This window comes from Seriola aureovittata, chromosome 14, assembly GCF_021018895.1.
Source record: "Seriola aureovittata isolate HTS-2021-v1 ecotype China chromosome 14, ASM2101889v1, whole genome shotgun sequence".
NCBI classification, from domain to species: Eukaryota; Metazoa; Chordata; class Actinopteri; order Carangiformes; family Carangidae; genus Seriola; species Seriola aureovittata.
The window spans coordinates 24,702,501-24,727,848 of NC_079377.1; the positions used below are offsets into that span (position 1 = coordinate 24,702,501).

The 25,348-nt window shown below is 45.9% G+C and overlaps 2 protein-coding genes across 3 annotated transcripts in view; both read right to left on the minus strand.

Moving 5' to 3' along the window:
• ubr2 (ubiquitin protein ligase E3 component n-recognin 2) overlaps positions 1–16,609 on the minus strand; it is a 22,921-nt gene extending 6,312 nt beyond the window's left edge. Inside the window, exons 1-34 of one of the 2 annotated variants that reach the window (XM_056395425.1) lie at positions 16,481–16,609; positions 14,031–14,317; positions 13,644–13,722; positions 11,683–11,796; positions 11,463–11,593; positions 11,033–11,171; positions 10,698–10,760; positions 10,348–10,468; positions 10,152–10,259; positions 9,605–9,693; positions 8,058–8,156; positions 7,567–7,730; positions 7,303–7,402; positions 6,991–7,119; positions 6,248–6,431; positions 6,065–6,126; positions 5,834–5,944; positions 5,657–5,722; positions 5,455–5,571; positions 4,637–4,700; positions 4,378–4,502; positions 3,743–3,795; positions 3,378–3,480; positions 3,229–3,277; positions 2,827–2,981; positions 2,261–2,363; positions 1,892–2,001; positions 1,486–1,569; positions 1,218–1,399; positions 890–1,098; positions 709–802; positions 431–592; positions 98–186; position 1 (exon numbers count right to left, since the gene is read on the minus strand). The exon at position 1 is cut by the window's left edge and continues 60 nt beyond it. In XM_056395425.1, coding sequence (XP_056251400.1) covers position 1; positions 98–186; positions 431–592; positions 709–802; positions 890–1,098; positions 1,218–1,399; positions 1,486–1,569; positions 1,892–2,001; positions 2,261–2,363; positions 2,827–2,981; positions 3,229–3,277; positions 3,378–3,480; positions 3,743–3,795; positions 4,378–4,502; positions 4,637–4,700; positions 5,455–5,571; positions 5,657–5,722; positions 5,834–5,944; positions 6,065–6,126; positions 6,248–6,431; positions 6,991–7,119; positions 7,303–7,402; positions 7,567–7,730; positions 8,058–8,156; positions 9,605–9,693; positions 10,152–10,259; positions 10,348–10,468; positions 10,698–10,760; positions 11,033–11,171; positions 11,463–11,593; positions 11,683–11,796; positions 13,644–13,722; positions 14,031–14,317; positions 16,481–16,564 — 3,830 coding nt within the window. In that variant the 5' untranslated portion in view covers positions 16,565–16,609. Of the gene's footprint in view, positions 2–97; positions 187–430; positions 593–708; positions 803–889; positions 1,099–1,217; positions 1,400–1,485; positions 1,570–1,891; positions 2,002–2,260; positions 2,364–2,826; positions 2,982–3,228; positions 3,278–3,377; positions 3,481–3,742; positions 3,796–4,377; positions 4,503–4,636; positions 4,701–5,454; positions 5,572–5,656; positions 5,723–5,833; positions 5,945–6,064; positions 6,127–6,247; positions 6,432–6,990; positions 7,120–7,302; positions 7,403–7,566; positions 7,731–8,057; positions 8,157–8,290; positions 8,390–9,604; positions 9,694–10,151; positions 10,260–10,347; positions 10,469–10,697; positions 10,761–11,032; positions 11,172–11,462; positions 11,594–11,682; positions 11,797–13,643; positions 13,723–14,030; positions 14,318–16,480 lie in introns of both variants that reach the window. The other variant, XM_056395424.1, reaches the window with a different exon arrangement.
• A 50-nt stretch (positions 16,610–16,659) lies between these two features.
• On the minus strand, positions 16,660–24,278 carry si:ch73-193i2.2 (uncharacterized). Its single transcript, XM_056396057.1, has 19 exons — positions 24,192–24,278; positions 23,749–23,863; positions 23,655–23,673; positions 23,342–23,546; positions 23,010–23,186; positions 22,521–22,650; positions 21,994–22,103; positions 21,786–21,897; positions 21,673–21,701; positions 21,471–21,562; positions 21,267–21,381; positions 20,709–20,879; positions 19,709–19,809; positions 19,404–19,571; positions 18,827–18,951; positions 18,406–18,598; positions 17,864–18,071; positions 17,719–17,777; positions 16,660–17,598 (listed from the first exon to the last, which is right to left on the minus strand). Exons 1-19 carry the CDS (start codon positions 24,276–24,278, stop codon positions 17,379–17,381), a joined length of 2,436 nt encoding a protein of 811 aa, XP_056252032.1. The 3' UTR covers positions 16,660–17,378.
• Positions 24,279–25,348: the final 1,070 nt, after the last annotated feature.

Sequence of the window (25,348 nt, forward strand, 5' to 3'; positions counted from 1 at the left end):
CCTGAAACACACACACACACGTTAACAAGCACATATATATTTGGGTGGGCCTGACTCGGCATGACTCCGCCCCCTAAATTACTGACAGGTGACATACCGTCAGACTGCATCCTGTGGGTGGAGTGTAGTGCTGCTATATGTTGATTGGTTGTCTTAAGCCACGCCTCCAGATTGGGATGATTGACACTGAGAGAAAAAAGAGAGGAAGCACACCTGTAAGGTAACAAGTGTGAACCTGTGGTCGAGTGTCTGTACCTGTGGTATACTGATTGTTTACCTGTGTTCTGGTGTGTGTGTGTGTGTGTGTGTGTGTGTGTGTGTATGGTAAGGTAAGGTGAGTGAACCTGAGGTCAGGTGAATGTACCTGTTTTCAGGTAAGTGTGTACCTGTGGTCAGATGAGTGTGTACCTTTGGTCAGGTGTGTGTGTACCTGTGGTCAGGTGTGTGAGTGTGTGGCAGCAGAGGGATCACAGTGTTGCTCAGACACTCGCAGAGCGGACAAAGAAACTCTCCGTTCTCCACGTCGTAGCTGGTGTGACCTCGAAGACGCTGCTGACGTCTCTGCTCCTTCAACTGCACCGCCTCAAAGTACCTGTTCACAGGTGAAAAGCACATTTCTCTTGTCCAGGTGTTGAGTCTGACCCCTGCGCACCTGATGAAACTTTTTCTAAGCTGGTGTTTAGACTATGTGCAGCTGCAGTGTTGTACCTCTGCCAGCAGGTGGCGTGCATGATGTGTCCACAGCTGGCTGTGTGAATCCCCAGAGACAGGTCAGGGTGCATGAACACAGGGTCGTGCCGCTCTGAAACACACATTCACACATCCACCAATCGATTAACCCGTCAACTGTGATTGGTTACTGTCCCGATGATGTCAGAGTGAAGCTCACCGGGGTCGGGTAAGTTGCGGCGGCGGTTTTTGGACAAAACGGTCGACCGCTGGACGAACGCAGCCAGCACCATGGCTCTGCCGTGACCTCTGACCTCCTGCTCCTCCTGACACAGGATACAGGTCACCAACTGACGACGCTCAGCTCCGCCCACCCTCCTGGGACCAACACACACCTGTGAAACACAGGTCGGCACCAAACTGGGAGGACTGGGAGGGAAGGAGGGGCAGAATATTTCCAAATTAATATTTCTATATGTCGGTGGTTACTGCAGCAAAAGATGTGTACAGGTGCAGACAGGTGTGTAGAGGTGTGTGTACAGGTGTACCTGTTCTCTGCAGCAGCAGACGTCGACGCCTCCAGCTCCTCCAGACTTTGTTGAAAAAGTTCTTTGTTCTCGTTGATGAAATGTTTCTGCATCTCGGACATCTGAGCCATGATCTTCTCCCTCCGGAGTCGGGCCATCTCCGCCTTCCTCTTCCTCTCCGCCTTGTCTTTATCTCTCAGCGTCTGCAGGAGACAACAGGTGTTTTACCTCTTCAACCTGCTGACGCTGACGCAGCTCGATGCGTTTCTGAAGTGTGTTTGTGTCTTACCTCCTCCTGTCCTTGTCCCGGGCTGATGGTGATAGTGGACGTGGACGACGTTCGTTCTCTCATTGTTTTGATGTTTGCAACCATCTGCACACAAACAAACAAAACAATAAACGTCTACAGCAGCAACTCAACATGGAGAAGTGCAGGTGATCCATGAGGACGGACAGAGACTTGTTCTTAGTGATGAAGGTAAAGCGTGGAGATATTTTCAATTAAAACATTTGTCATTAGTTAAAATTAAGTTTGGCATTAAGTTTTTAATTGCTGATAAAAAACGTAAAACATTTCTTCGTCATCATACTTTCCATGATGAAAGTATTTCAACATGATTTGAGTGAACTGAACCTTTAGTATCAGGTCAGACTGATGCTCTTTACATCATGTTAATGTGTATGATCTGTTTTACCTTGAGGATCCAGGTGATCATGTCTTTGTGGACCTCCAGGTGAGGAGCGTTCTGCAGACTCTCTAGCAAGGCCAGGACACTCCCTGAAGTACTGGGAGCTTCACCTGGACCTGAAATCACAAACAAACAAACACACACACACACACACACACACACACACACACACACACACACACACACACACACACACACGACAAGTCAAGTTGCAGGATATATGGCCAGTCTCTCGCTCTGTTCCTGAGTTACAGCCTTGAATAATGACCAGAAGTGTCTTTGCGGAACATTATGATGTCACAGTGAAGTTCACCTTTGACCTTTGGCCACCAAATTAAAACAAACAAGTAAAGAAGTGTAAATGTGTGTACTGACGTGTAATCTTGCAGGTGTAGTTGAAGGTGACGTCATCGTCTCCATTGCCGTTCTCCAGCTGCTGCTGCTCCTCCAGCAGAGCCATGCCCACCAGGTGGAGCACCTGTGCGCATACACAGTACACACAGAGAGTACACACAAAGTACACACACAGAGTACATGTTATTTTCTCATCAGAGAACCACGGTGTCCCATGAGGAAAACACACTGACAACAAAGTGAGACACAGATTAAACTGAGATCAGTTTCATTAACATTAAAGCCTCAGCGATTATCATCTAATAATATAATAGAAAACAGTCACAGGGACATTTTACTGCACTGAGAACTTTTACTTTTAATTTTCCTGATTTTACTCAAGCACTTTTACTGAAGTTACATTTTAAATGAAGGACTTAAACTTAAAAACAGAGTATTTTTACTCTGGTATTTGCACTTTAACTTAACGACCTTCTTCATCCTGATGAGATCAAATAATGAAATAATGATTATTGTTTAATTTATGTAATTTTCTTCTCCCTGACGCCAGAAGCTGCTTGATTCAGAAGATAAAATCTTCGCCTCACCCTCTGCAGCATGGACTCGGTCCAGCCCCCCCCACTGGGCTCCACAGCCCACTGCAGCACGGCGCCCTCTACAGCCAGCAGCACGTCACACTGCAGCAGGTTCACCAGGCTGCCAAACAGAGGACAGAGAGGGGGAGGGGGAGGGGGGGGCAGGGCTGACCAACACACACACACACACACACACACACACACACACACAACCATAAATAACTGTAATAAACTCCCGATGTGATTGTTAGTGAATGTGATCTAGAGTTTCTCTGAGGCTCGTGTGGTTCAGTTCCATATCCCAGAGCCTCAGTCTGTGTGTGGTGTGTCACAGGTGACAGGTGTGACACTCACACACACCTGTTACTGTAACATTACACTCAAGTGTGTGTGTGAATGTGTAACTGGGTTTACCTGTGTCCTCCCCGTTCTGTCTCCTCAGCTTCCTCTGAGCCTCCTCGGCCTGAAACACACACACACACACACACATCATACATCACACACGGTTACCGTGACAATGAACAGATCAATAACCCAATCGATACCCTGATCAGTGTGTGTACCTTCGACTGGTCGGCTCTGCTGTAGTGATGGAAGTACAGGTTGAAGTATTTGTTCCACTCAGGACGCAGCTCATACAGACCTCGACCCGTCACACCAGGTTTCCTGTAAACACAGTACAAATACACACAGTACTACAGTCAGTACTGCAGGCAGTACCACACTACCAAAGTCAATACTATAGTCAGTACTACAGACAGCACTAGCAATATTACAGTCAGTATTGTAAATACTGTAAATATTATATATATTATATTTCTTCCTGAAATTAAACACTATCTAACTTGAGACTTTAAGGTGGACTGGTGGTGTTGTTTGTAAAGGTAGAAATGTATTTAAGGTGGAAGTGTGAAGAAAACAGACTGACTTGAATGAAGCGACACTGTCGATGACTCTCTCCAGACCGGTCTCCTTATTCCCCTGAGAGAGAAAGAGTCAGAGATCACCTGTCTGTATGGACTGAGGGCAGACAGGTAAACAGACAGACAGGTGAACAGACAGACAGACAGGTACACTGACAGACAAACAGGTAAACAGACAGGTAAACAGACAGACAGGTACACTGACAGACAAACAGGTAAAGAGACAGACAGACAAACAGGTAAACAGACAGACAGGTGAACAGACAGACAGACAAGTACACTGACAGACAAACAGGTAAACAGACAGGTAAGCAAACAGACAGGTACACTGACAGACAAAAAGGTAAACAGACAGACAGACAAACAGGTAAACAGACAGGTAAACAGACAGACAGGTAAACAAACAGACAGACAGACAGACAGACAGACAGGTAAATAAACATACAGATGGACAGGTAAACAAACATACAGACAGGTAAACAGACAGACAGACGGGTAAACAGACAAACATACAGACAGACAGGTAAACAAATATACAGACAGGTAAACAGACTGACAAACAGGTAAACAGACAGACAGACAGGTAAACAGACAGACAGACAGACAGACAGACAGACAGGTAAGCAGGTAGGTGTCTCACGTTCTCAGGCAGAGCCTTCACCAGCTCACTGTGAGCCATCGGTCTGATCGACAGTTGGTGGATGATTTCTCTTCTGACCTCATCAAAGGGCTCCACCTGTCCAACACCTGCCACGTACCGCTCACCTGAACCACACACACACACACACACACACACACACACCCTGAGATGTAAATATGACACTGCAGCTACCTGTGTCACCTGTTTAACCTGATTCCTGTTCTCTTAAATAAAACTGAAGCAGCACAGACAGACTCACCGACGACCATGATGATGAGGTGAAGCATCTCCTCGATCAGAGTGTTGTTCTGTTGGACCACGTCCTGTCAACAGACAGAACTCCGTCAGTAGTGTCAGTACTGACCTTGTTGGTGTGTTACAGTGTCAGTACTGACCTTGTTGGTGTGTTACAGTGTCAGTACTGACCCTGTTGGTGTGTTACAGTGTCAGTACTGACCCTGTTGGTGTGTTACAGTGTCAGTACTGACCCTGTTGGTGTGTTACAGTGTCAGTACTGACCTTGTTGGTGTGTTACAGTGTCAGTACTGATCTTGTTGGTGTGTTACAGTGTCAGTACTGACCTTGTTGGTGTGTTACAGTGTCAGTACTGATCTTGTTGGTGTGTTACAGTGTCAGTACTGACCCTGTTGGTGTGTTACAGTGTCAGTACTGATCTTGTTGGTGTGTTACAGTGTCAGTACTGACCTTGTTGGTGTGTTACAGTGTCAGTACTGACCTTGTTGGTGTGTTACAGTGTCAGTACTGACCTTGTTGGTGTGTTACAGTGTCAGTACTGATCTTGTTGGTGTGTTACAGTGTCAGTACTGATCTTGTTGGTGTGTTACAGTGTCAGTACTGATCTTGTTGGTGTGTTACAGTGTCAGTACTGACCTTGTTGGTGTGTTACAGTGTCAGTACTGACCTTGTTGGTGTGTTACAGTGTCAGTACTGATCTTGTTGGTGTGTTACAGTGTCAGTACTGATCTTGTTGGTGTGTTACAGTGTCAGTACTGATCTTGTTGGTGTGTTACAGTGTCAGTACTGATCTTGTTGGTGTGTTACAGTGTCAGTACTGACCTTGTTGGCCTCTCTGTATCTCTTCCTGAAGTCTGCAGAGCTGAAAATGTGGACCAGTTCGAATCGACTCAGAACGATCATCAGGAAGTGGTTTGGATCCATCATGGAAGCGCCGGCCTGCATCAGAACACAAACACAAGAGACTGAATCTACAGACTCATGATGTCACACTACAGGTGGGGTCAGTACTGTCAGTCTCTACCTGCAGCATGATGACGTCTTTGTCGAACATCTCCACTCTGCACTTCACGTTGTGATAGTAATAGATCTGAAACACAAACAAGTATTACTGTTGCTGTTGTTGTTACCATGGTGACTCTACACAGCTGCTGATCGCAGTATTGATCACTTCAGTATTGATCATCAGGTATGGACTCACCTGGTTGATCAGCGAGAAACCGTTCCTCCTCCACATCCCAGCATGCACCTGAGCACAGAGGACCAGGCAGCGGAGGGGGAGTTCGATGAGTAGGGGGGGGCTGAGTTCACCCTGAGGAGACACACACACACACACACACACACACACAAATGTTAACACTGATGTATTGATCCAATTGGTTTGAATGTTGTGATCAGGTTTGAAGATGTGAGAAATCATGTTGTTGCTGACCAGAGGAAGTTGTTCAGGGAAACGAGAGGCGACTTCTGTCCTGCTGAGGAGAACATGGAGACCTGGGGGGGGGGGGGGGGGGGGGGGGGTCAGCTTAATGTCACCTGTCTGAAACGCTACAAATAAAATCTGCCACAAAAATGTAGTTTATAAAAACCAGAGTGTGTGTCAGTGTGTGTTTACCTGCCAGCAGCCTGCAGACCGGCAGGTGTATGGACACTTTGTCCTGAGACACCTGGTACCTGAACGTCTCCACAGAGTGACCAGCCAGGCTCAAGCTGATTGGCTGCTCGCCGTCTGGGAGGCCGCTGTGGCAGTGACTGAGCGCGCTCAGACACTTCCTGTAGGCCTCGATCAACACGCGCTCCTGACACACACACACACACACACACACACACACACACACACACACACACACACAGAAACCGAGGTTAGCTGTCAGAAAGCTGCTAGTGATAATAACATAAATAATGATTATCAACTCATCTCTCCATTATTTTATTATTGATCAGTTATTGATCGACAGTGAAAAGTGTCATTTGACCTTTTAAAGACCAAGAAAACCTGAAAATATTCACGTTTTCAGCTGGAACAGAGAATCTTTGCTTTATAGGTTAATAAAAACCTGAATAATTGAATTTTAATTATCAAAATGCAGATTAATCTCCTGCCAATCAACCAATCAATTAATTGTTCCTACTCTAATATTGGTAAGATCTATGTTTTCACCCGCGTCTGTCTGATCTGGATTTTTTACTATGAACTTTTTTCCCTGACGTCTGGTCTGTGTTGTCGAGTGTTCGTTCGCTTAGTTTCAGTCTAACTGAAAGTGAAGTCACCACTGAAACATCAGTCACTAATCAATAATGTCCGTCACATCGTGTTGTTGGCGTATGTGTGTTGTGTAGCTTTGTGTGTAGACTCACGTCAGCGGAGCACCACTCCTGGATCATGGAGATGATGTGAGTCAGTTTCATCTGCAGAGTGAACGCTGCCTCCCACTCAGGCTCCATCTCTATGTGCTGCCCCACCTGTCTCACCACCGGGTCCATGCCCTGAGACAGACAGACAGACAGACAGACAGACAGACAGAGAGAGACAGGTCCACAGATCAGAGAAAAGACAGGTCGATAGATCAGAGGCAGACAGACAGGGAGAGAGAGAGGGAGAGAGACAGGTCCATGGAGCAGAGACAGGTTGTAGCTGTCCAGGTGAACCTCAGGTGTGTATCTCTTTACCTGCATACACTTGAGCAGCTCCAGAAAAGCGTCGAGACCTTCTAGAAACTTCAGTCTGAGCTGATCGCTCCACTCAGAGGGACGACTGATCAGGACGTACCTGTAAACACAGAACTGCTTCAACTGGGAGAACTGGTGGAGAACTGGTGTATAACTGGTCTATAACTGGTCTATAACTGGTCTATAACTGGTGTATAACTGGTGTATAACTGGTCTATAACTGGTCTATAACTGGTGTATAACTGGTGTTTAACTGGTCCTCACTTGAGGTCTCCTATGAGGCTCTGGACTCGTCCGAACTTGAAGGCCTGTTGGGCCGTGTAGCGGTCGAACTGGAAGCGCCCCTGCAGGTCTCTGTGACGGAGGTGATCCACAAACGTCCTGATGATGGTGGTCATCAGGTTCTCCTCCACCATCAGCATCCGGGCCTGCAGCGCACGCAGCGCACACACACACACACACACACACACACACACACACACACACACACACACACACACACACACACACACACACACACACACACACACACACACACACACACACACACACAAGCTCCTGATGAAGAACTGACTAGAGGAAGTCGGTGGATTTGGAAACAGCACAGATCAAGTGAAACAAGTTGTTTAAAATAAGATGAGGTCAGGTGATTGTGATTAGATCAGGTGATTAGACAGGAAGCTGCAGGTGTAACAACTGACGTGACAGTAACCATCTCACCTCACCTGCGACACAAACAGTCAGACTGAACTCACCAGCGACGGGACGGTGAATATTTGCACTGACAGGTCAGTGATGGAGAACTCACGGTCGTGGTCGTCTTTCACGTAGTCGCTCTGCAATCGTTCATAACTCTACCGGCAGGAAAGAGAGAGACAGGGAGAGAGAGAGAGACAGAGAGAGAGACAGAGAGAGAGAGAGGGAGGGAGGGAGAGAGAGAGAGAGGTGTGTGTGTGGAGGTGCAGGGAGGAGGAGGAGGAGTACTCACCATGGTCGGGACAGTGAAGAGCTGAACTGACAGTGAGGTCACTGACACCACTCGCTCGTGGTCGTCCTCCATAAAATCTGTCTGGAGGCGTCTGTAGTTCTAGAGGGGGGGGATGACATTCACCTCTGGGTCATAGGTCACTGCTGCCGGGCCGACGCCACCCCCCCACAAAAAAAACCCCCCCTCCCCCTACACTGAGTCACGTTGAGGGACACAGTTTAACCAAGCAACCAAAGTCCTGTGATGTATTCGACTCCTCTGAGCCACAAACCATCAGTGGCATCACATGTTCCTTCATCGCCACCAACAAACACACCGTCCTGCTGCCCCAAATACTCACTACAGCACCAAATGTGGATTAATCCACCACAGAAAATAGTCCCCAGCAAATGCTTTAGATATTTCCTCCTGTTTGATTGACAAAAACTACAGTGAGCAGCTGTTTGAGAAAATTACTGAGCTAAGTTTTAAAAATCAAGCTCCACCGTGTTAAACCAAAGTCGGTCGCAAACGTCTCCCAAGTGGAACCAGCTGTGACTGATTTTCATTGCTTTGTTTGAGTAATCTGTTTAAGTCCTGAATAAACAAAATTATGGCTGCTAAATATCCCCCCAAAAAAAGTTATATATTTGGGGAGATATTATGATTTTCAGTTAGAACTTTTGTTGGTCTTGTACCAAACAATCATGTTTCCTTTACATCTGGAGAATATGCTTTGTAGGCCGGGGCGTCTCTGTAGCACCGCAACACTTCATGGTGCTAACAGTGCACAACAATGTTGTGAGATTTCGATTATATTTTGATTAATTGTGCAGCTTTAAATAAAAACTATCCACTAATTCATGAGAAAAAAAAAAGGAAATGGAGGACGTAAACTCTGCAGGTTTCCTCTGTGTCTGAACCAGCGTAAGAAAGCAAACTTTAAAGGTGTGTGTGACAGCTGCTCTCACACACACAGGATCAGGATAAAACACACCGACTGCAGGTAACAACAACAACAACAACGACAACAACAACGCTCACGGGTATCAACACAAACTGAGGCAGAGATCACTGTCAGAGCAGATCAGGTGTGTGTTTGTATCTCTACTTCATGTCGGTGTAAAAGTGGATCAGACCCATCAGCTGTGTGATGTGGTGTGATCGAAAGTTCAAAAACCCCGGAGCTGATCATTGAAAACGGCTGATCAGCAACTTTAAGACGGAGGAAGCAAAAACTGATAGATAAATATCTGATCAGACCACAGACGCTCGATGGATCAGTTGATCAGGTGTGTGTATTGATCAGGTGTGTGTGTTGATCAGGTGTGTTACCTTGGCGAACTGGATGGCAAAGATCTTCTTGTACTTGAGGTCCATGAGGAGGCTGTTCATCAGCAGCTGGTGGTAGATGTTCCTCGCTCCTGAGGACAGAGATCAGGTGAGTCCCTCCATCTTACCTGTGTCACTGACTCAGCTTTATTCATGGAAACAGGTTTTTTTAAGTAGAAAATCCTTTTAATATCATGTAGAATTATATTTAAAAACCAGTTGGGACCATGTGGCCTAGAAAAACCAAGAATCTCCTGCAGCTCAGACCAAGAACTATAAATATATCATTTTAAAAATTGTTGTAACTCCAGTGGAAACTACATCACAACTATAACGATAGAAACACTGACAGCCAATTAAAATCCATCTGACTTCACAGGTGGGCGGAGCTTGTGTTCTGATCTTTAATAATATTGTTACTGGGGTCGATACATCGTGTACGTCATGTTCAACACAGAACAACAACAAATAAAATAACAGTATAAAAATACAAACAGGAAGAGTGTGTGTGTGTGTGTGTGTGTGTGTGTGTGTGGTGTGTGTGTGTTACCTTTCCACATCTTGGAGTCGTTCAGCATCAGTCGGTCGACCAGTGAGGAGTTCTCTCCTTCTGGCCCTTTCTGGAGTCCGACCTGACACAGGATCCTCCTCAGACCGTCTGAAACACACCGAGTATACACATCACAACACGCAGCAGCAGCGACACACAGACAAGAGGGATCGTGGGTAACGAAGTACAGACGTACCAGAGTACTGAAGGATCTGTCCCAACCAGGTCAGGGCCTTCAGAGCGAAACACTGATGAGCAACAACAGACGAGTGCATCACCTGAACCCTGAGTGGCTTCGACTGACGACTGGTGTTCCTCTGGGGGGGGGGGGGGGGGGGGGGGGGGGGGTAAAGACTGTTTAAGAGGTCAATGCACCTCTGTACTGTTCACAAACAATGACACAACAAGAGCAGACTGAGGCTGAACCCAAAAATGTCCAGACTTCTTTGCCATAACAGACTCTATAATAATAAAATAAAATCTGATCATAGTAACCACATTGGTCGTCATGTCAACAGTCATGTCATTACGGAGGCAAACACTCACCACTATCACAGACTTGGCCTGTTCGCAGAACTGGAAATCTCCATATCGAACCGACTTCCTGCCCTGAACACACACACACACACACACACACACACACACACACACACACACACACACACACACACACACACACACACACACACACACACACACACACACAGAGAGCAGGTAAACATCATCACCTGGACCTTTCAGCTGATAAACGTGGACTTCCTCATCAAGTTTACTTTCTGCTCCTCTCTGAACATTTACAGGTTCGATCTGACTGACAAACATATAACAATGTGCTGTATATAACAATAATAATAATAATAATAATACTGATTAGTACTGACGTCTCTGTCGACGGTGGTGGCGAAGCTGACGGCCTCCTTCTGGCTGCAGTTTACAGCTTTCTGCAGAGTGTAGATCACCTGTTCATACGTGTGGACTTCATCATTAAACAACATGCAGTAGTAGGTGTCTCCTCTCTCCCTGCGCACGCACACGCACACACACACACACACACACACACACACACACACAGGAAGTATCAGTACATGCAGTACAGATCAGCTGACAGATGATACTGATGCATCCACCTGTCTCTACTCTGACTGAAAGCTGCTCTCAGGCCAGATTATTTTGTATAAGTTTTTTATGTTTAATGTTAATTATGTTTTTATGACTTTCATAATGTTTTTATTATCTATTATTTTTTCTGATTGTCTGATTGTTAAAGTTTCTCGGCTGAAAATGAGATTTGATCTGAAGCAGAGTGCGTACGGTGGCTCCAGTCCTGCAGGTAGCTGGTCCTCCTGTTCCCAGGTCAGCATGTCCACAGCGTATTTCAGAATGATGGAGAAGATGCTGTGCCCACGGGCAACCATGTCAGCTGGGAGCTGGGCTACGGGGTCCTGAAGGGACAAACAGTACAGAGTGATCATCACTGCAGAGGGGCACCAACTGGCAGACATACAAGTGGAGAGACAGACAGGTGTCTCACCTCCTCAGTGTCTCTGCTGTTGTCTGTGGGTGTGTGTTTCTGGCAGTAAGGACCTTTCTTCCAGGCCTCAGCATCTCCACAGTCACAGAAACCTCCACCTCCAGACGTGGTCATCTACAACACACACACACACACACACACACACACACACACACACACACACACACACACACATTGTCTTTCTATATTTGAGATGACCTTCAGTGACATAATACATTCCCAGCCCCGAAACCTGATGCTAACCTGAACCTGCACCAGGTCTGAACCTGGTGCAGACATGCCCTCTCTACAGCGGTTTAAAATGGAAATTGGTCCTCAAAAAGAAAGCACTACAAAGCAAAAAGACGACACACTCAGACAGAGTCCGTCGTACAAACACACACACTGTGTTGTGCAGTCAGTGGGTCGCATGTTTGTGTGTGCTGGCAGCGTCACCTGCAGCAGACAGCAGACTCTCAGTGCTCCTGCTGTCAGCTGCAGAGTCACAGCCTCACGGCTCTTTGTGAAGCTGACAGGTCGACCTTTAACAACGGTGAACACCCACAGGTAAAAAAGTAACACACACACACACACACACACACACACACACACACACACACACACACACACACACACACACACACACACACCTTCAGGACAAAGTTGACTAATCTCAGTTTCACCACTTTATTCAAGCCATGTTGCTAACATGCTAACATTTCATCCTTGTTTCCTTTGTCAGAGCGCGGAGGAAAATTAAAGTCTTGTCATCTATCTACAGGAGCCAGCAGGTGATTGGCTTAAACGGTCACATGGTCATTAACTTTCTAAGGTGCTATATACATCTTTTCTTGATAATATGACAAAGAGCAGATTAAATGGTAAATTCCACACAACGTTAACAGTTCTAACTGAGGTCACAGGTTCTGATATATTTTCTGTTTCCATCTGTTGAAACTGAAATCTGTGTTCAGTCCAGCAGGTGTTGAGATCCAGCACACCTCTCTCTATCAGAGAGTAGTTTTGTTAGACTGCCCCCTGTGGCTGGGGGTGTTACATGTTCAAGTCCAATAGTGTGGCGGGAGAGTCAGGATTGGCTTCATGATAATGATCTGTTACAGCATGTTCCATGTTCCCTGTGTGAATGGCTGTTTTATGTTCTGGGATTTGTTGTTTGGGAGCTGCGTTTGTTTGTCCACAGGAGAATGTAAACTTGTCAATTACTGATGTTGTCGTTTGATAGGAAACTTCTTAACAGTATCTGCAAACTCCTGTGGATAAATGACATGACTTCCATTTTCCTCCATGTTCTGATGAAGGAAACCAGACTGAAACGTACAAATACACTGAGAAGTAGGGATGGGCATTTTCAGTAATTTCAATATTCGAGTACTCTCAGTACCTTATGAATGACTACTCGATTACTCGCAATTTATTTTATAAATATATATATATATATATATATATATATATATATAAGTATAATATATATAAGTTGAACTATTGTGGCCAAAAACAACAAATTCACAGGTGCACGAGTGAAACGCTATTCGAATAATGACTTCAACAACAAGTAGTCGTACCCATCCCTACTGGGAAGGTGTATCCTTTCAAAGATCTGTGGTTGACCTTTGACCTCTGAGGGCTGCAGCACATCATCACGTCCTCCTGATCAACAAACCTCAGAGTAACACTCTTCATGTTCTCTCTCAGTCCTGTGCTCATACACCAGAGGAGTGAAGTGGATCGCATCCTTGTCCCTGGTCGTGTGGAGACGTCACACACACAGGAGCTCCTCTTGTTACTGTCAGAGGTCACGTGAGGTCACATGATCACGACACACCCAGCAATGTGTGTGTGTGGGGGGGTCTTCACGTACCTGCCATCAGGTGTGTGTCTATTTAACAGCTGCTGTGTGTCACATTTCTATTCTCACATCAACCAGCTGGATGGTGTGTGTGTGTGTGTGTGTGTGTGCTCACCCTGTATCGATGCTCTTTGTGAACGCTGCCCAGGAAACACTGCATGCACAGAACACATGTTGGATCAGCTGCACACTCCCTAAACACACAAACACACACTGTTCAAGTATAAACCAAGATCTGTGTGTTTTCTCTGTGTGTGTGTGTGTGTGTGTGTTCATGAATATTATGTCCAGTCTGTGTTCAAACTGTTTCAGACAGCTGCTGATTCAGCTGGTTGTTGAACTGGTTGTTGCAGACTGGGGGGGGGGCTGGGGGCTGGAGTTCACTGAACTCATTGTCACATTCACGAAACCAGTTTGAGACATGGAGCGTTATCCAGCTGGAAGTCGCCATTAGAAGATGGTGAACTGATGTGTGTGACCTGTGCAGGTGTGTCTGTATTACCTGCAGGAGTAGGTGGGCTCCCCCACCTTGAACACATGCCCACACAGCGGTGACGGCTGGTTGTTCTCCTGTAGCTGAGCCAGGCCGGCCGCTGGCTCCTCCCCGAGCAGGAGCCACTCCAGAGGAGCCAAGAGGAGCAGCTGACAGGCAAGCTCCTCCCTCTGCTCCTCCCTCTGCTCCTCCCTGCTGCTGCCGCCGCCGCTCGGACCCAGGCAAAGAATTCTGGGTACATATGTGGCCAGGTGACTGTACACCTCCTGCTGCAGTTCAGCCGCTGCCAGCCACCGCTGAGGAGGAGGAGGGGAGGAAGGATGATCACAATCACTGCAGCTCTAATTCATTTATAAACAGACACTCAAAAACACCTTACATGATTAATGTGAAAATGTCTAGAAAAAAAAACTATACAACAACAGATCATCAAACAGTGAAAGTTTTTCCTGTACTGTTGTACTCTACTATAGCTCTACTGTAATGTGCTTTAGTATTCCTGTAGTAGTACTGTAGTAGTACTGTAGTAGTACTGTAGTAATCCTGTGTCGAGGTGCAGCAGCAGGTTCACATAATCAGCTCTGTAACAGTTTAACCTGCTGGACTCACTGACACACTGACCCAGATACTAACACTGAGCAAACACAAGGCCAACACTGAGCTAACACTGAGCTAACACCAGGCCAACACTGAGCTAACACCAGGCCAACACTGAGCTAACACCAGGCCAACACTGAGCTAATACTGGGCTAACACCAGGCTAACACTGAGCTAATACTGAGCTAAGACCAAGCTAACATCCAGCTAACACTGAGCTAAGACCAAGCTAACATCAAGCTAACACTGAGCTAACATTAACCTAATGAGTTACATAAAAATGGTTGAAGGTGATTGATGATGTTGATTACTTCCTGACTAAAAGATATTGTTAAAAACACATTTGATCATTTAGCATTTATGTTAGCATGTTCATTATTCATGTGTTTGCTGTAGATCAGACTAGTGTCCCACTAAACCTGTAAAACCTGAGCGTTTTGTTTCAGAGCCTATAACTTTTAATCAATAATCAATTCTCTCCAGGCCTTTAGTCAGCGTGCTGAGAAGAACGAACACAACACACAACAAACATGACAAATGTGAATATAATGACCAAGACATCTGGATAAATTTGCCCAGTTCTGCTGAATCCAGTCTTGACAGTGCATCAGGTCGATGACTCCATGAATAATAACGACAGAAATGCAACGATTAGATGATTAATCAATAAGATGATTGATAATCAATAAATCTGACAGCATATATGAGAAGCATTTAATCTGTCTGCTCCATTTATTATTATTCGATAAAAAATAATATAATTTTATCGTAATATCATTCTATAAAGCAGCTAACCGCTAACAGCAGCTAGCAGCAGTAGTGAACAGCTGATCAGGGTTACAGCCGTGACCCCAGGAGAAACCACACCTCTACAATACCACTGCAAATGTTCTGCACATCCTTTATCAAATACATGGTGCCAACATGTTATTCATAAATTAAATCAGCTGTTTACCAAATTAAAAAGTCTAAAAATATTCAGACACCTGTTGACAGGTGTGGAGCTGTAAACAACCTGTAGAGCTCCTCACCTGACAACATCTGCTCCATATTCTAATCCAGGGATGCCACAATTTGTTATTATCGATTTATTATCAATCAATCTGTCAGATACTTTCTTGACTAACTGATCTTCTTCAAGCCAAGGTAACAACAACCCACAGGTGTCATCAGCTGACTAAGAGTGAAGAAACCTGAAAATGTATTTCTTTTAATAATGATTGATCAAAACAGCTGCCACTTATTTCTGTCTCATGACTAATGGTTGGACTGACTGAATTACAGGTGTGTGTGTGTGTGCAGGTCTTCAGGTATGTGTACAGGTGTGTGTGCAGGCATTACCGCCACACCTTTGTTGTAATGTTTGTCATCAGTGAACCTGTCAAATGTGTCAGTGTGTGTCTCTGAGTCAGAAGGTGTCAGAGTAAAGTGCTGCGGCAGATCACGGATCAGCGGTGGACCTGGGACAATGTGTCCCGGTCTGGGACCGTGCCCCGGGACCTGCTGTAGCACCGCTCCGATGTTGACAGACGGTGAAACGGTAAATAAACGCTCAGAAGCGGGTTCATACGGTACAAACGTGTGGATAAGATTCAATCAGATCAACAGTCGGTGTGTAACCGGTGAGCTGGGGCTGACAACGGCACAGCAGATGTTTCTTCCAGCTTTAATCTGACATCCAGATGTTTTACACATCACTCCCTGCAGCTAGCATTAGCATTAACATTAGCCTTAGCACTGACTCGGTGTAGCCCAGCGGATTGACCTCTAAATCCCGCATTCAGCAGGTAAGGGAGCTCAGACTGACGCAGTGACTGGACAGGTGAGAGTCAGCGGAGCTGACAGCTCGAGGAGCCGCTTACCGACGCCGTGTCTTTGGCGGAGAAATTGAGGAATTCCGAACATAAAGCGGACGGTGGTTCTCTGTCGGACTCGGCCGCCGCCATCTTTCCTCTCTGGTCTGTGGCTGCTGCAAGAAGAACCGGAAATGATCAACAGCTGAGGGGGCGGGGCTGATTAACTAAGGGGGCGGGATCAGATGTTTATTTATTTGTTTTTTAAATTTTAACTTTTAAGCAACTTCCAGCACAAAACTTTGCCGCCAATACAAGGGAGAATAGAAATAAAAAAATACTCACTAAACGTGGACGTCAACCACAACCAGAAAAAAGGAAATAAAAAAAACAAAATAAAATAAAATAATTAATGAATTGTTACAGAATATTTTATTATTTATCTATTCATTCAATAGTTTATTCAGTCTGAGAGGGACTTATTTCATGAACTCAGACATGAAATTTCATTTTATTTCATTTTATTTACAGTCAACAGAGTTTGATTTTATTTTATTCACACAAATAAAACATCACAAATATTCTATATAGTTTTTATATAAGTGTTAATGTTAAAACCTCATCAAAAGGAATAAAATCATAAAAAGTGAAAAATCTAAATTTGAAAACAACCAAATCAAAAGAAACACAGCTAAATAATAAATAACTCTGCAGAAACGTAACATCACACTGTTGTTCATGAATCTGTTGCCCCATTGCATGCTGGGAATGCTCCCAACACACCAACAAGCTGATCATGATTTCAACAACACTCATTTTGCCTTTATTTCAAAATAAGTGCGCACTATTATTCATAACTTCATCCAGGATCAAAAAATCAGTCCATGTTTGATGAACAGGATACTGGTCTGGTGAATTCTGGTCTGATCTGATCTGGTCTGGTATGTTCAGTCAGGTTTTGGATCCGTCAACCCGAGTCAGTCCTGTTCTGAACCAACTGCTGGACCAGAGTCCGGAGCTCCATCAACTCTGCTCGAATGGCCTGAAGCTCCAGGTTCTGCTGGTCTTTATTCTCTTGGTTCTGGTTCTGTAGCTCCTGGTTCTGCATGTTCTGTTCCTGAAGCTCCTGGTTCTGCTGGTCCTTACTCTCCTGGTTGTGGTTCTGGAGGTCCTGGTCCATCTGGACTCTGGTAGAGAGAGTAAGTGTTAGACCAGGAGCGCCGTGACTCAGATCTCCTGCATAAACTGAGTCTCTGGTTCTAGTTTTTCTACCAGCGATGGTCTGATCTGGACTGATCTGATCTCACCCTGGACCTGCAGCTGTCTCCACGTCTCTCTTCAGAACCAGGAACTGGTCCAGAGTCTCCTGCAGGACACAAACACACACAAACCTCTTCACTTTCTAAACTTCAAATCAAACCATTTGGACTTGTGTCGTTTCTTCAGACGCACTTTAATCTGTGCGGCGATGCGTCCCATCTCATCATGGTAACCAGGGTTTGTGGCGATGTCATCGTTGTAGGCGTCAGCCAATGGCGCGCACTGGTTGGAGATGTACTGGTTGTCATAGAAACGGCGGAGGAGGGGCATGGATTCCTCCACCTGCAGGATGACAGCAGCCTGCTGCATCACAGCATTAGCCTGCGAGTTATCATGGACCCTGACACACACACACACACACATACACACACACACACACACACACACACACACACACACACACACACACACACACACACAAACACAATGAGCCTGGCCATGAAAATGTTTCTGGACCAGTTTTTCTGGATCTGGGTTTGTATTTATCATCTCAGTACATCAGTCCTACACCTAGACTGGTTTTACTCCTGAAACTGGTTTCAGTCGTGTTTAACTCTTGGTGATTCCTGGTGATGAGTGATAAATACAGACCGTGGTGAACCAGGTGGACCAGGGTCAGGTGTCTGAGGAGTGTAAGGACAGTTTAAGGTGTCAGTCCAGGTGTGACCTCTGACCTCTGGAAGGTGTCGGTGAGCAGGGCGATCAGCAGGTTGACACACAGTACAGAGGACGCAGCCAGGAACGTCCCACACAGCAGAGGAGCCATGACGCCGTCCACCGTCACCATGGCAGTGTACTCGTACTCGTCCACCAGAGTGATGCGGTACAGACTGTAGAGCAGGCCGGAGACAGACTGCATGCTGGGAACTGAGGAGGAGCCTGAGACAGGTGATAACGAGACTTAAACTCTGACTGTTCGTTAGTTTTATTCAGAAACGTAAAAAATAACTACAATTTTTTATTCACAAAGAGTAAAAAGAGGAAGTGATCAGGAGGAAGTCAGATGTAAGAACACAAACACACACACACACACACACACACATACACACACACACACATACACACACACACACACACACACACACACACACACACACACACCTCCAAATATGATCCAGAAGCTGCAGGCATAGGGAACAAAGATCTCTGCGTACAAGAAGAGGAAACGTAACACATCCCCGACGATGCTCCCCAGCATGACGATGAATGGACCCATTAACCTGCACACACAAGATGAAAACAGGTGAATCTCTTATTCTTTGTCCAGACAGCTGCTGAGAACATCTGTATAGATCCACATTTAAACTGATGGATCAGAGAAAAGGTCAGAGAGGTCAACGGTCATCTCAGTTTTTGTGTAGAGGACTGCTGTATTAATGTGGACGGAGGCTGAAATTGACTCAGAGTGAGACCTCTCAGCAGCAGAGAGGATCTTTGTTTGGACACCTGGTGACCCTGAGCTCCTCTGTTGTCACGGTAACAGTGAGGCGATGTTAGCCGATCACTGAACCACTGAGGTGTACATTGCCACCCCATAGACAACACATTACCATGGTAACCAGGCCAGCTGTCCTGACCAGTGGTAGAGGAAGTACTCAGATGTGCGTGTGTGTGTGTGTGTGTGTGTGTGTGTGTGTGTGTGTGTGTGTGTGTGTGTGTGTGTGTGTGCTACCTGAAGGCTCTGACGTGTTTCATGAGTCGCAGCCAGAGGAAGATGATGGTGATGGAGAACAGACGCAGACTGGTGGTGTGGAGATAGACAGACGGACCAATCACGTCGGCCAGGTGGACACTGAAGGACGCCGTTAGCAGAGAGTACACCAGCCAATCAAAAACGTTCCTGATGGCACACACACACACACCACACACACACACACACACACACACACACACACACACACACACGACAGGTGAGTATAGTTACAACACACTACAGACTGAGAACACAGTCAGCTGACACACAATTAATCAGATCACGGCCTCAGCTGCTGATCCAGCTGCTGGTCCAGCTGCTGGTCCAGCTGCTGGTCCAGCTGCTGGTCCAGCTGCTGATCCAGCTGCTGATCCAGCTGCTGGTCCTAGTGTTGAGTCCAGCTGCTCTGATTTTTTTACTTTTGTTTCCAATATGTGTTTAGTTTTTAGGGTTAGGGTTAGGGTTACCCTTATTTTATTGTTGGGTTTTATTTTAATGGTCGGATTCTATTTAATTGTTTTATTGTTTTATGAATAAATGTTTATTATTTAAATTTGTAAATAAATGCTTTATAAATAAAGTGAAGTGATTGATTTTTATTTGAGTTTTAGGGTGTGTGTGTGTGTGTATGTGAGTGTGTGTGTGTGTGTGTGTGTGTGTGTGTGTGTGTGTGTGTATGTGAGTGTGTGTGTGTGTGTGTGTGTGTGTGTGTGTGTGTGTGTGTGTGTGTGTGTGTCTGTGTGTCTGTGTGTGTGTTAATACCACAGGTCTCGACTGTAGCTTCCTCTCATCCTGTGAATCTGTTTTTGCTGATCCAACAAAAAATCTTTCTCCTGCAACAGAACACACACATTATACTGATAATATTGATAATACTGATACTACTGATGCTGCTGTTATTGATGCTGTTGTGTAGCATGTGCTGCCCCCTCCTGGTTGTTCTGCAGCAGCACCATCAGTGTTCCTGAAGCCTGTTCGAGTCTGACTGCTGTTTATCTTGTCACATTATAAACTGTGAGTATTTTATTTATTATAATTCTGCCTCCAGTTTCAGACTGATTCATCTCCGTCATGTGAAAACAGCAACTTCTCGCAGACTTAGAGAATCAGCTGTTTTCAGCGTTCCAGATAATCACAGATTTTTAATAATGAATTCAGCTGAAAACATCAGTTTGAATTTTCTCAGCCCAGAAGAAAACACTCAAACATCAGCATCACCACATCTGGAGATACAGATGTTAAACTGGTGTTGTTGTTGTTGTTGTTGTTGTTGTGTTTTCGTACCTGGGGCCACATGGGATGTGAGCAGCGCAGGTCGTCATGGAGACGATGCTCCTGCCACTGCTGCCAGAGGCGGAGCTTCTTCCTCGATCGCACGATGTCCAGCACCTCCCTCAGAACCTCCTCCAGGGTCAACAGGAGCGCCAGGACCACGAGGAGGACACGCCACCAGTCCTGAGACAGACAGGTGAGAGAGAGAGACAGGTGAAAGACAGGAAGAGACAAGAGAGAGAGAGAGAGACAGGTAGAGACAAACAGACAGGTGAGAGAGAGACAGGTAAAGACAGAGAGACAGCTGGGAGAGACAGACAGGCAGAGACAGAGAGACAGACAGGTAAGAGAGAGACTTGTAGAGACAGACAGACAGACAGACAGAGGAGAGACAGATAGGTGAGAGAGAGAGACAGTTGAGAGAGAGACAGGCAGAGACAGGTAGAGACAGAGAGAAAGACAAATGAGAGAGAGACAGGTAGAGACAGGGAGATGGGAGAGAGAGAGAGAGACAGGTGAAAAAGAGACTGGAAGGGAGACAGACAGGTGAAAGAGAGACAGACAGGTCACCTGGGGGAGGACGTAGCGATCAGGTGAGTCATGGTGGATGGACACAGAAATGGCTACGGTTGTCCAGGCAACGTTGAACAGGAAGTTGAGAATGAGGAGAAGCCAAGCCCCCAACCTGGCAGACAGGTAGACAGACAGACAGAGCAGTGATTGTTCACCTGAGTGATGATGTAAAATAAATCAGACCAATCAGAGAAGGTTTACCTGCCATACAGTTTCCATTTGACCTGTATCAGTTTGAGGAAGACTGGACTCAGGATCAGGTCCAGTTTTCCCTCCTGAACCACCACCTGCAGCTGTTAAACACAGGAACCATACAGGTGACCACAGCACAGGTGAACACTCAGGTGTGTACTTCACTGTACACTGTAAAATCCACAGTATAGGTTCGCAGGTAAAAACTTACAGGAGACGTAGGCTCTCCAACCACGACCTCTACAAAACAACACACAGATACAGACAGTTACCAACAGCAACACAGCTGAGTCTGTACTGTAGTCATGGTGACAGGCGTGTTACCTTGCAGGTGCTTCTCAGGTGAGTGTGGTTCTGGTTCCAGCAGGTTCAGGTAGTAGTACTGCTGCCTGGTCATTTTGTCGGTCACGTGGAACTGACCGAGCGCCAGCTGAGCCTGAACGCAACATAACACACATTTGATTTAAAATGAAATCACAGCCCACAAACCAATCACGGCCCTGTTATCTGTCAGTGGGCAGGACGTTGTTACCACTGGACTCATCCGACCAATCAGAGCAGTTATACAGAGCTGTCCATCAGCGTCCTTCATCCCTGCCTCTGCACCAAGCTCCAACAGAACCCGAGCCGCCTCACTGCGCTCTGAAAACACACCGACAGAGCTGCGTCAGTGATGGAGTCAGTAGTAGTGTCAGTGATGGATTCAGTAGTAGTGTCAGTGATGGAGTCAGTAGCATGTCAGTGATGGAGTCAGTCTTGGTGTCAGTGATGGAGTCAGTAGCATGTCAGTGATAGAGTCAGTCTTGGTGTCAGTGATGGAGTCAGTATTGGTGTCAGTAGTGATGTCAGTGGGGATGTCAGTGATGGAGTCAGTAGTGGTGTCAGTGATGGAGTCAGTAGTAGTGTCAGTGATAGAGTCAGTAATGATGTCAGTGATGGAGTCAGTAATCGTGTCAGTGATGGAGTCAGTAGTGGAGTCAGTGTTGATGTCAGTGATGGAGTCAGTAGTGGAGTCAGTAATGATGTCAGTGATGGAGTCAGTGATGATGTCAGTGGTACCCAGGTTGGCGGCGAGCTGCAGAGGCGTTCTCTGCTTGTAGTCGGTGCAGCTGATGGAGGCTCCGCCCTGCAGCAGCAGTCTGATCGAACCCACAGCGTCGTTCTTGGCAGCGTAGTGAAGAGGAGTCTGCTGGTCCAGGAGAGTCCGAGCCTCCGGATCAGCTGTGGACAACACACACACACACACACACACACACACGCGCGCGCACAAACACACACACACACACACACACAGACAAACCTACTGATCAGGATCTACAGATCTCATCTGTCCTGTATGTTCAATAACTTCAGCTCCCATGAGTCTTTGCCAGAGGTGGACTATCAAATCCTGGTGCTGACAAACAAGAACTGCTTCATTCAAATCAGGAGTTGTTAAAATGTTTCCTCTGGGCCAGAACCCAAAAACCTGTTCAGTACCCATCTGTGACTACAGTACCCATGAGCCTCAGCAGCTGTGCTCTGACTGAAAATGTCAAACTGTTAAACTCCCTCTGGGATTCGTCCACACAGACCTTTCCGGTCCAGCAGGAACTGAACCATGTCCTGGTAGTCCAGTGCCGAGGCCACGTGCAGCGCTGTGACTCCAAACTGATCCGGGCGGTGGAGGTCTGAACCCCGGTCCAGGAAGAACCGCATCACATCTACACTCCACGCCCTGGAGATCTGAACACACACACAAGGTCCCAAGAAAACAGCCTGATCACAGACCTGCTTACAGTTAAGTAACAAATTGGACTCTGGTTCTATCCAGAGCTGAGGAACCACAGAACCTGCTGGGTTCTAACACACCAGGAGCAGAACCTACTCTACTATCACACCTCGTGCAGGACGGTCTGTCCGTATCTGTCTGAGCTGTTTGGATCGGCTCCCTCAGAGATCACGTCATCCAGCAACCCGAGGTCCACCTGAACACACACACAAAGAACAAACATACAGGTGAATTTACTGTATATGACACCTGTTTTAATATGACACCTGGTCTGTGTTACCTGGTCAGTGTCCTGGTTGGTTGCCGCCAGGTGTCTGAAGTGATCCAGCAGTTTTCTGTTCAGCTGCTGGTTTTTATTTGAAGTGTCGGTTTCATCTCTCTGCTCTTCATCACCTTCATCATCCTTGGCCAGACCTCTGTACTTGGTCTCCGGCTGAACTCCTGAACATACACAACATTAAGACTTCAACAAACCCAGATCTGCTGAGGGGACTGATGAAGACCACCTGGACTCACCTGTCACTTTTCTTTTTCTTTGCTTCCGGTGGCCGCAGGAGTACGACGGCCACCGAGCTTCAGCTTTCACTGCCGCCGTCACCGGGGACCTGGACCCCTGAGGACAACCAGAGACCTGAGGATGAGCGGAGACAAACAGAGACCTGAGGACACCTGAGACCTGAAGACACCTGAGACCAGTAAACCAGTAAAACCAGTGTGACGGTCAAATGTTTTCCATGTCACATTATGAGCTGTTTGTGATTTTATTGGCTCTCAGAAGTGAAAGTGGACAGGATGGTGTTTGTTTTACGCTCCTGGGTGAGGCAGACGGGTGGGGTTTACTGTGACCACCAAAAAGACCATTCACTTTTCTTCTGTAATTTACAAAATAAAGTTTTTTTATTCTTTACTGTTCAAAACATTTTCAAGAGTTTGTGAGTCTGGTTCTGGCTTAGACTCACCTGGATCGTGTCGATGCTTTCAGTCATCTCCAGCTCCAGTCCAGGATTCTGCAGACCTGTCAGACCAGCCCAGGTCCCCCTCTTCATCCTGGTTTTGTCCACCCTCTGTCCACCAGATCAGAACTCCAGACCCCCACACTGATGGATCTGCCAGACCCACTGAAACCTACAAGAACTCCAGGAACCCGCAGGACCTTCTTGAACTGTTTGTGTTCTGTATTTCCTGTCCTTGATCCTGAATGAAGGAGTAAAATCAGCTGAGAACTGTCTCTGATCTGATCTGGATCTGTCCTCACCTCGTGGTTTTGAGTTTCAGCTGTAGAAAACAAATCCATAAAGCCAAGTGATGGTGACGTTTATCATCTGCTGCTCAAAGGTTTATGGTTCATCTTATCAGTGGGTGGAGGGTCCAGGTGCAGGATCTGGTCTCAGCTGTACATGTATTGTATACAATAACAATAAAATAGTTCACATATAAAAGAAAGAAAAACCAGCTCAGAGAAAGTTCAGGTAACGATTTAAAATCTAATTTCATCATCTACATTTTATTTAAAATCTATTCAACATTTTGTTTGATCAACATATGGATTTTACCTGTAAAGATTTTTTTCATCAATTTGAAATTCATCCAGTAAAAATGAAACTGGACTTGGTCCTACATTTCACCTCTCATCCAAGAGGTTTCTTCGATTCTTCGGTCCAGAACCTCGACCTGCACGACTCAGAACTTTCTGTCTAATCTGAGTGAAATCTTATCAGTGTTGTTGATTATCAGGTATCGATTAGCTCAGAGCTCTCATCAGTAAAGAGATTCTGTTCATGTTCAAACTGCACAAGAAAAGAAAGGTGAGAGTGAAATACTGAGGAGTCGGAGGTCAATGAACTTTAATTTATAAAACACACCGTTTGGTGTTTATTTCACCACATCAGGGTTTCACAGCTGATCCACAACCACACGTCACTTTTCATGTCGTTTCTAACAGAAGCTGCCGAACACAAACAATTTTACTGTAATACTAGAATCACCTTCCCGTGGTCAAATATTAACCATTTGTGTGAAATTTTGTCATAATGTCTGTGTGAAGTCTTGAGTAATAACCTTTGACCCTTGACCACACAAATCTAATCAGTTCATCCTTGAATCTAAGTGAATGTTT

What these genes read in the sequence shown, in the direction of transcription:
- si:ch73-193i2.2 (XM_056396057.1), bottom strand. Translation starts at nt 24,278, where the DNA reads ATGAAGAGGGGGACCTGGGCTGGTCTGACAGGTCTGCAGAATCCTGGA. An exon ending in TTGGAGAGCCTACGTCTCCT is followed by an intron (nt 21,563 to 21,672) that starts GTAAGTTTTTAC and finishes TGTGTTTAACAG; the next exon opens with CTGCAGGTGGTGGTTCAGGA. An exon ending in GCATCGCCGCACAGATTAAA is followed by an intron (nt 17,778 to 17,863) that starts GTGCGTCTGAAG and finishes TGTGTCCTGCAG; the next exon opens with GAGACTCTGGACCAGTTCCT.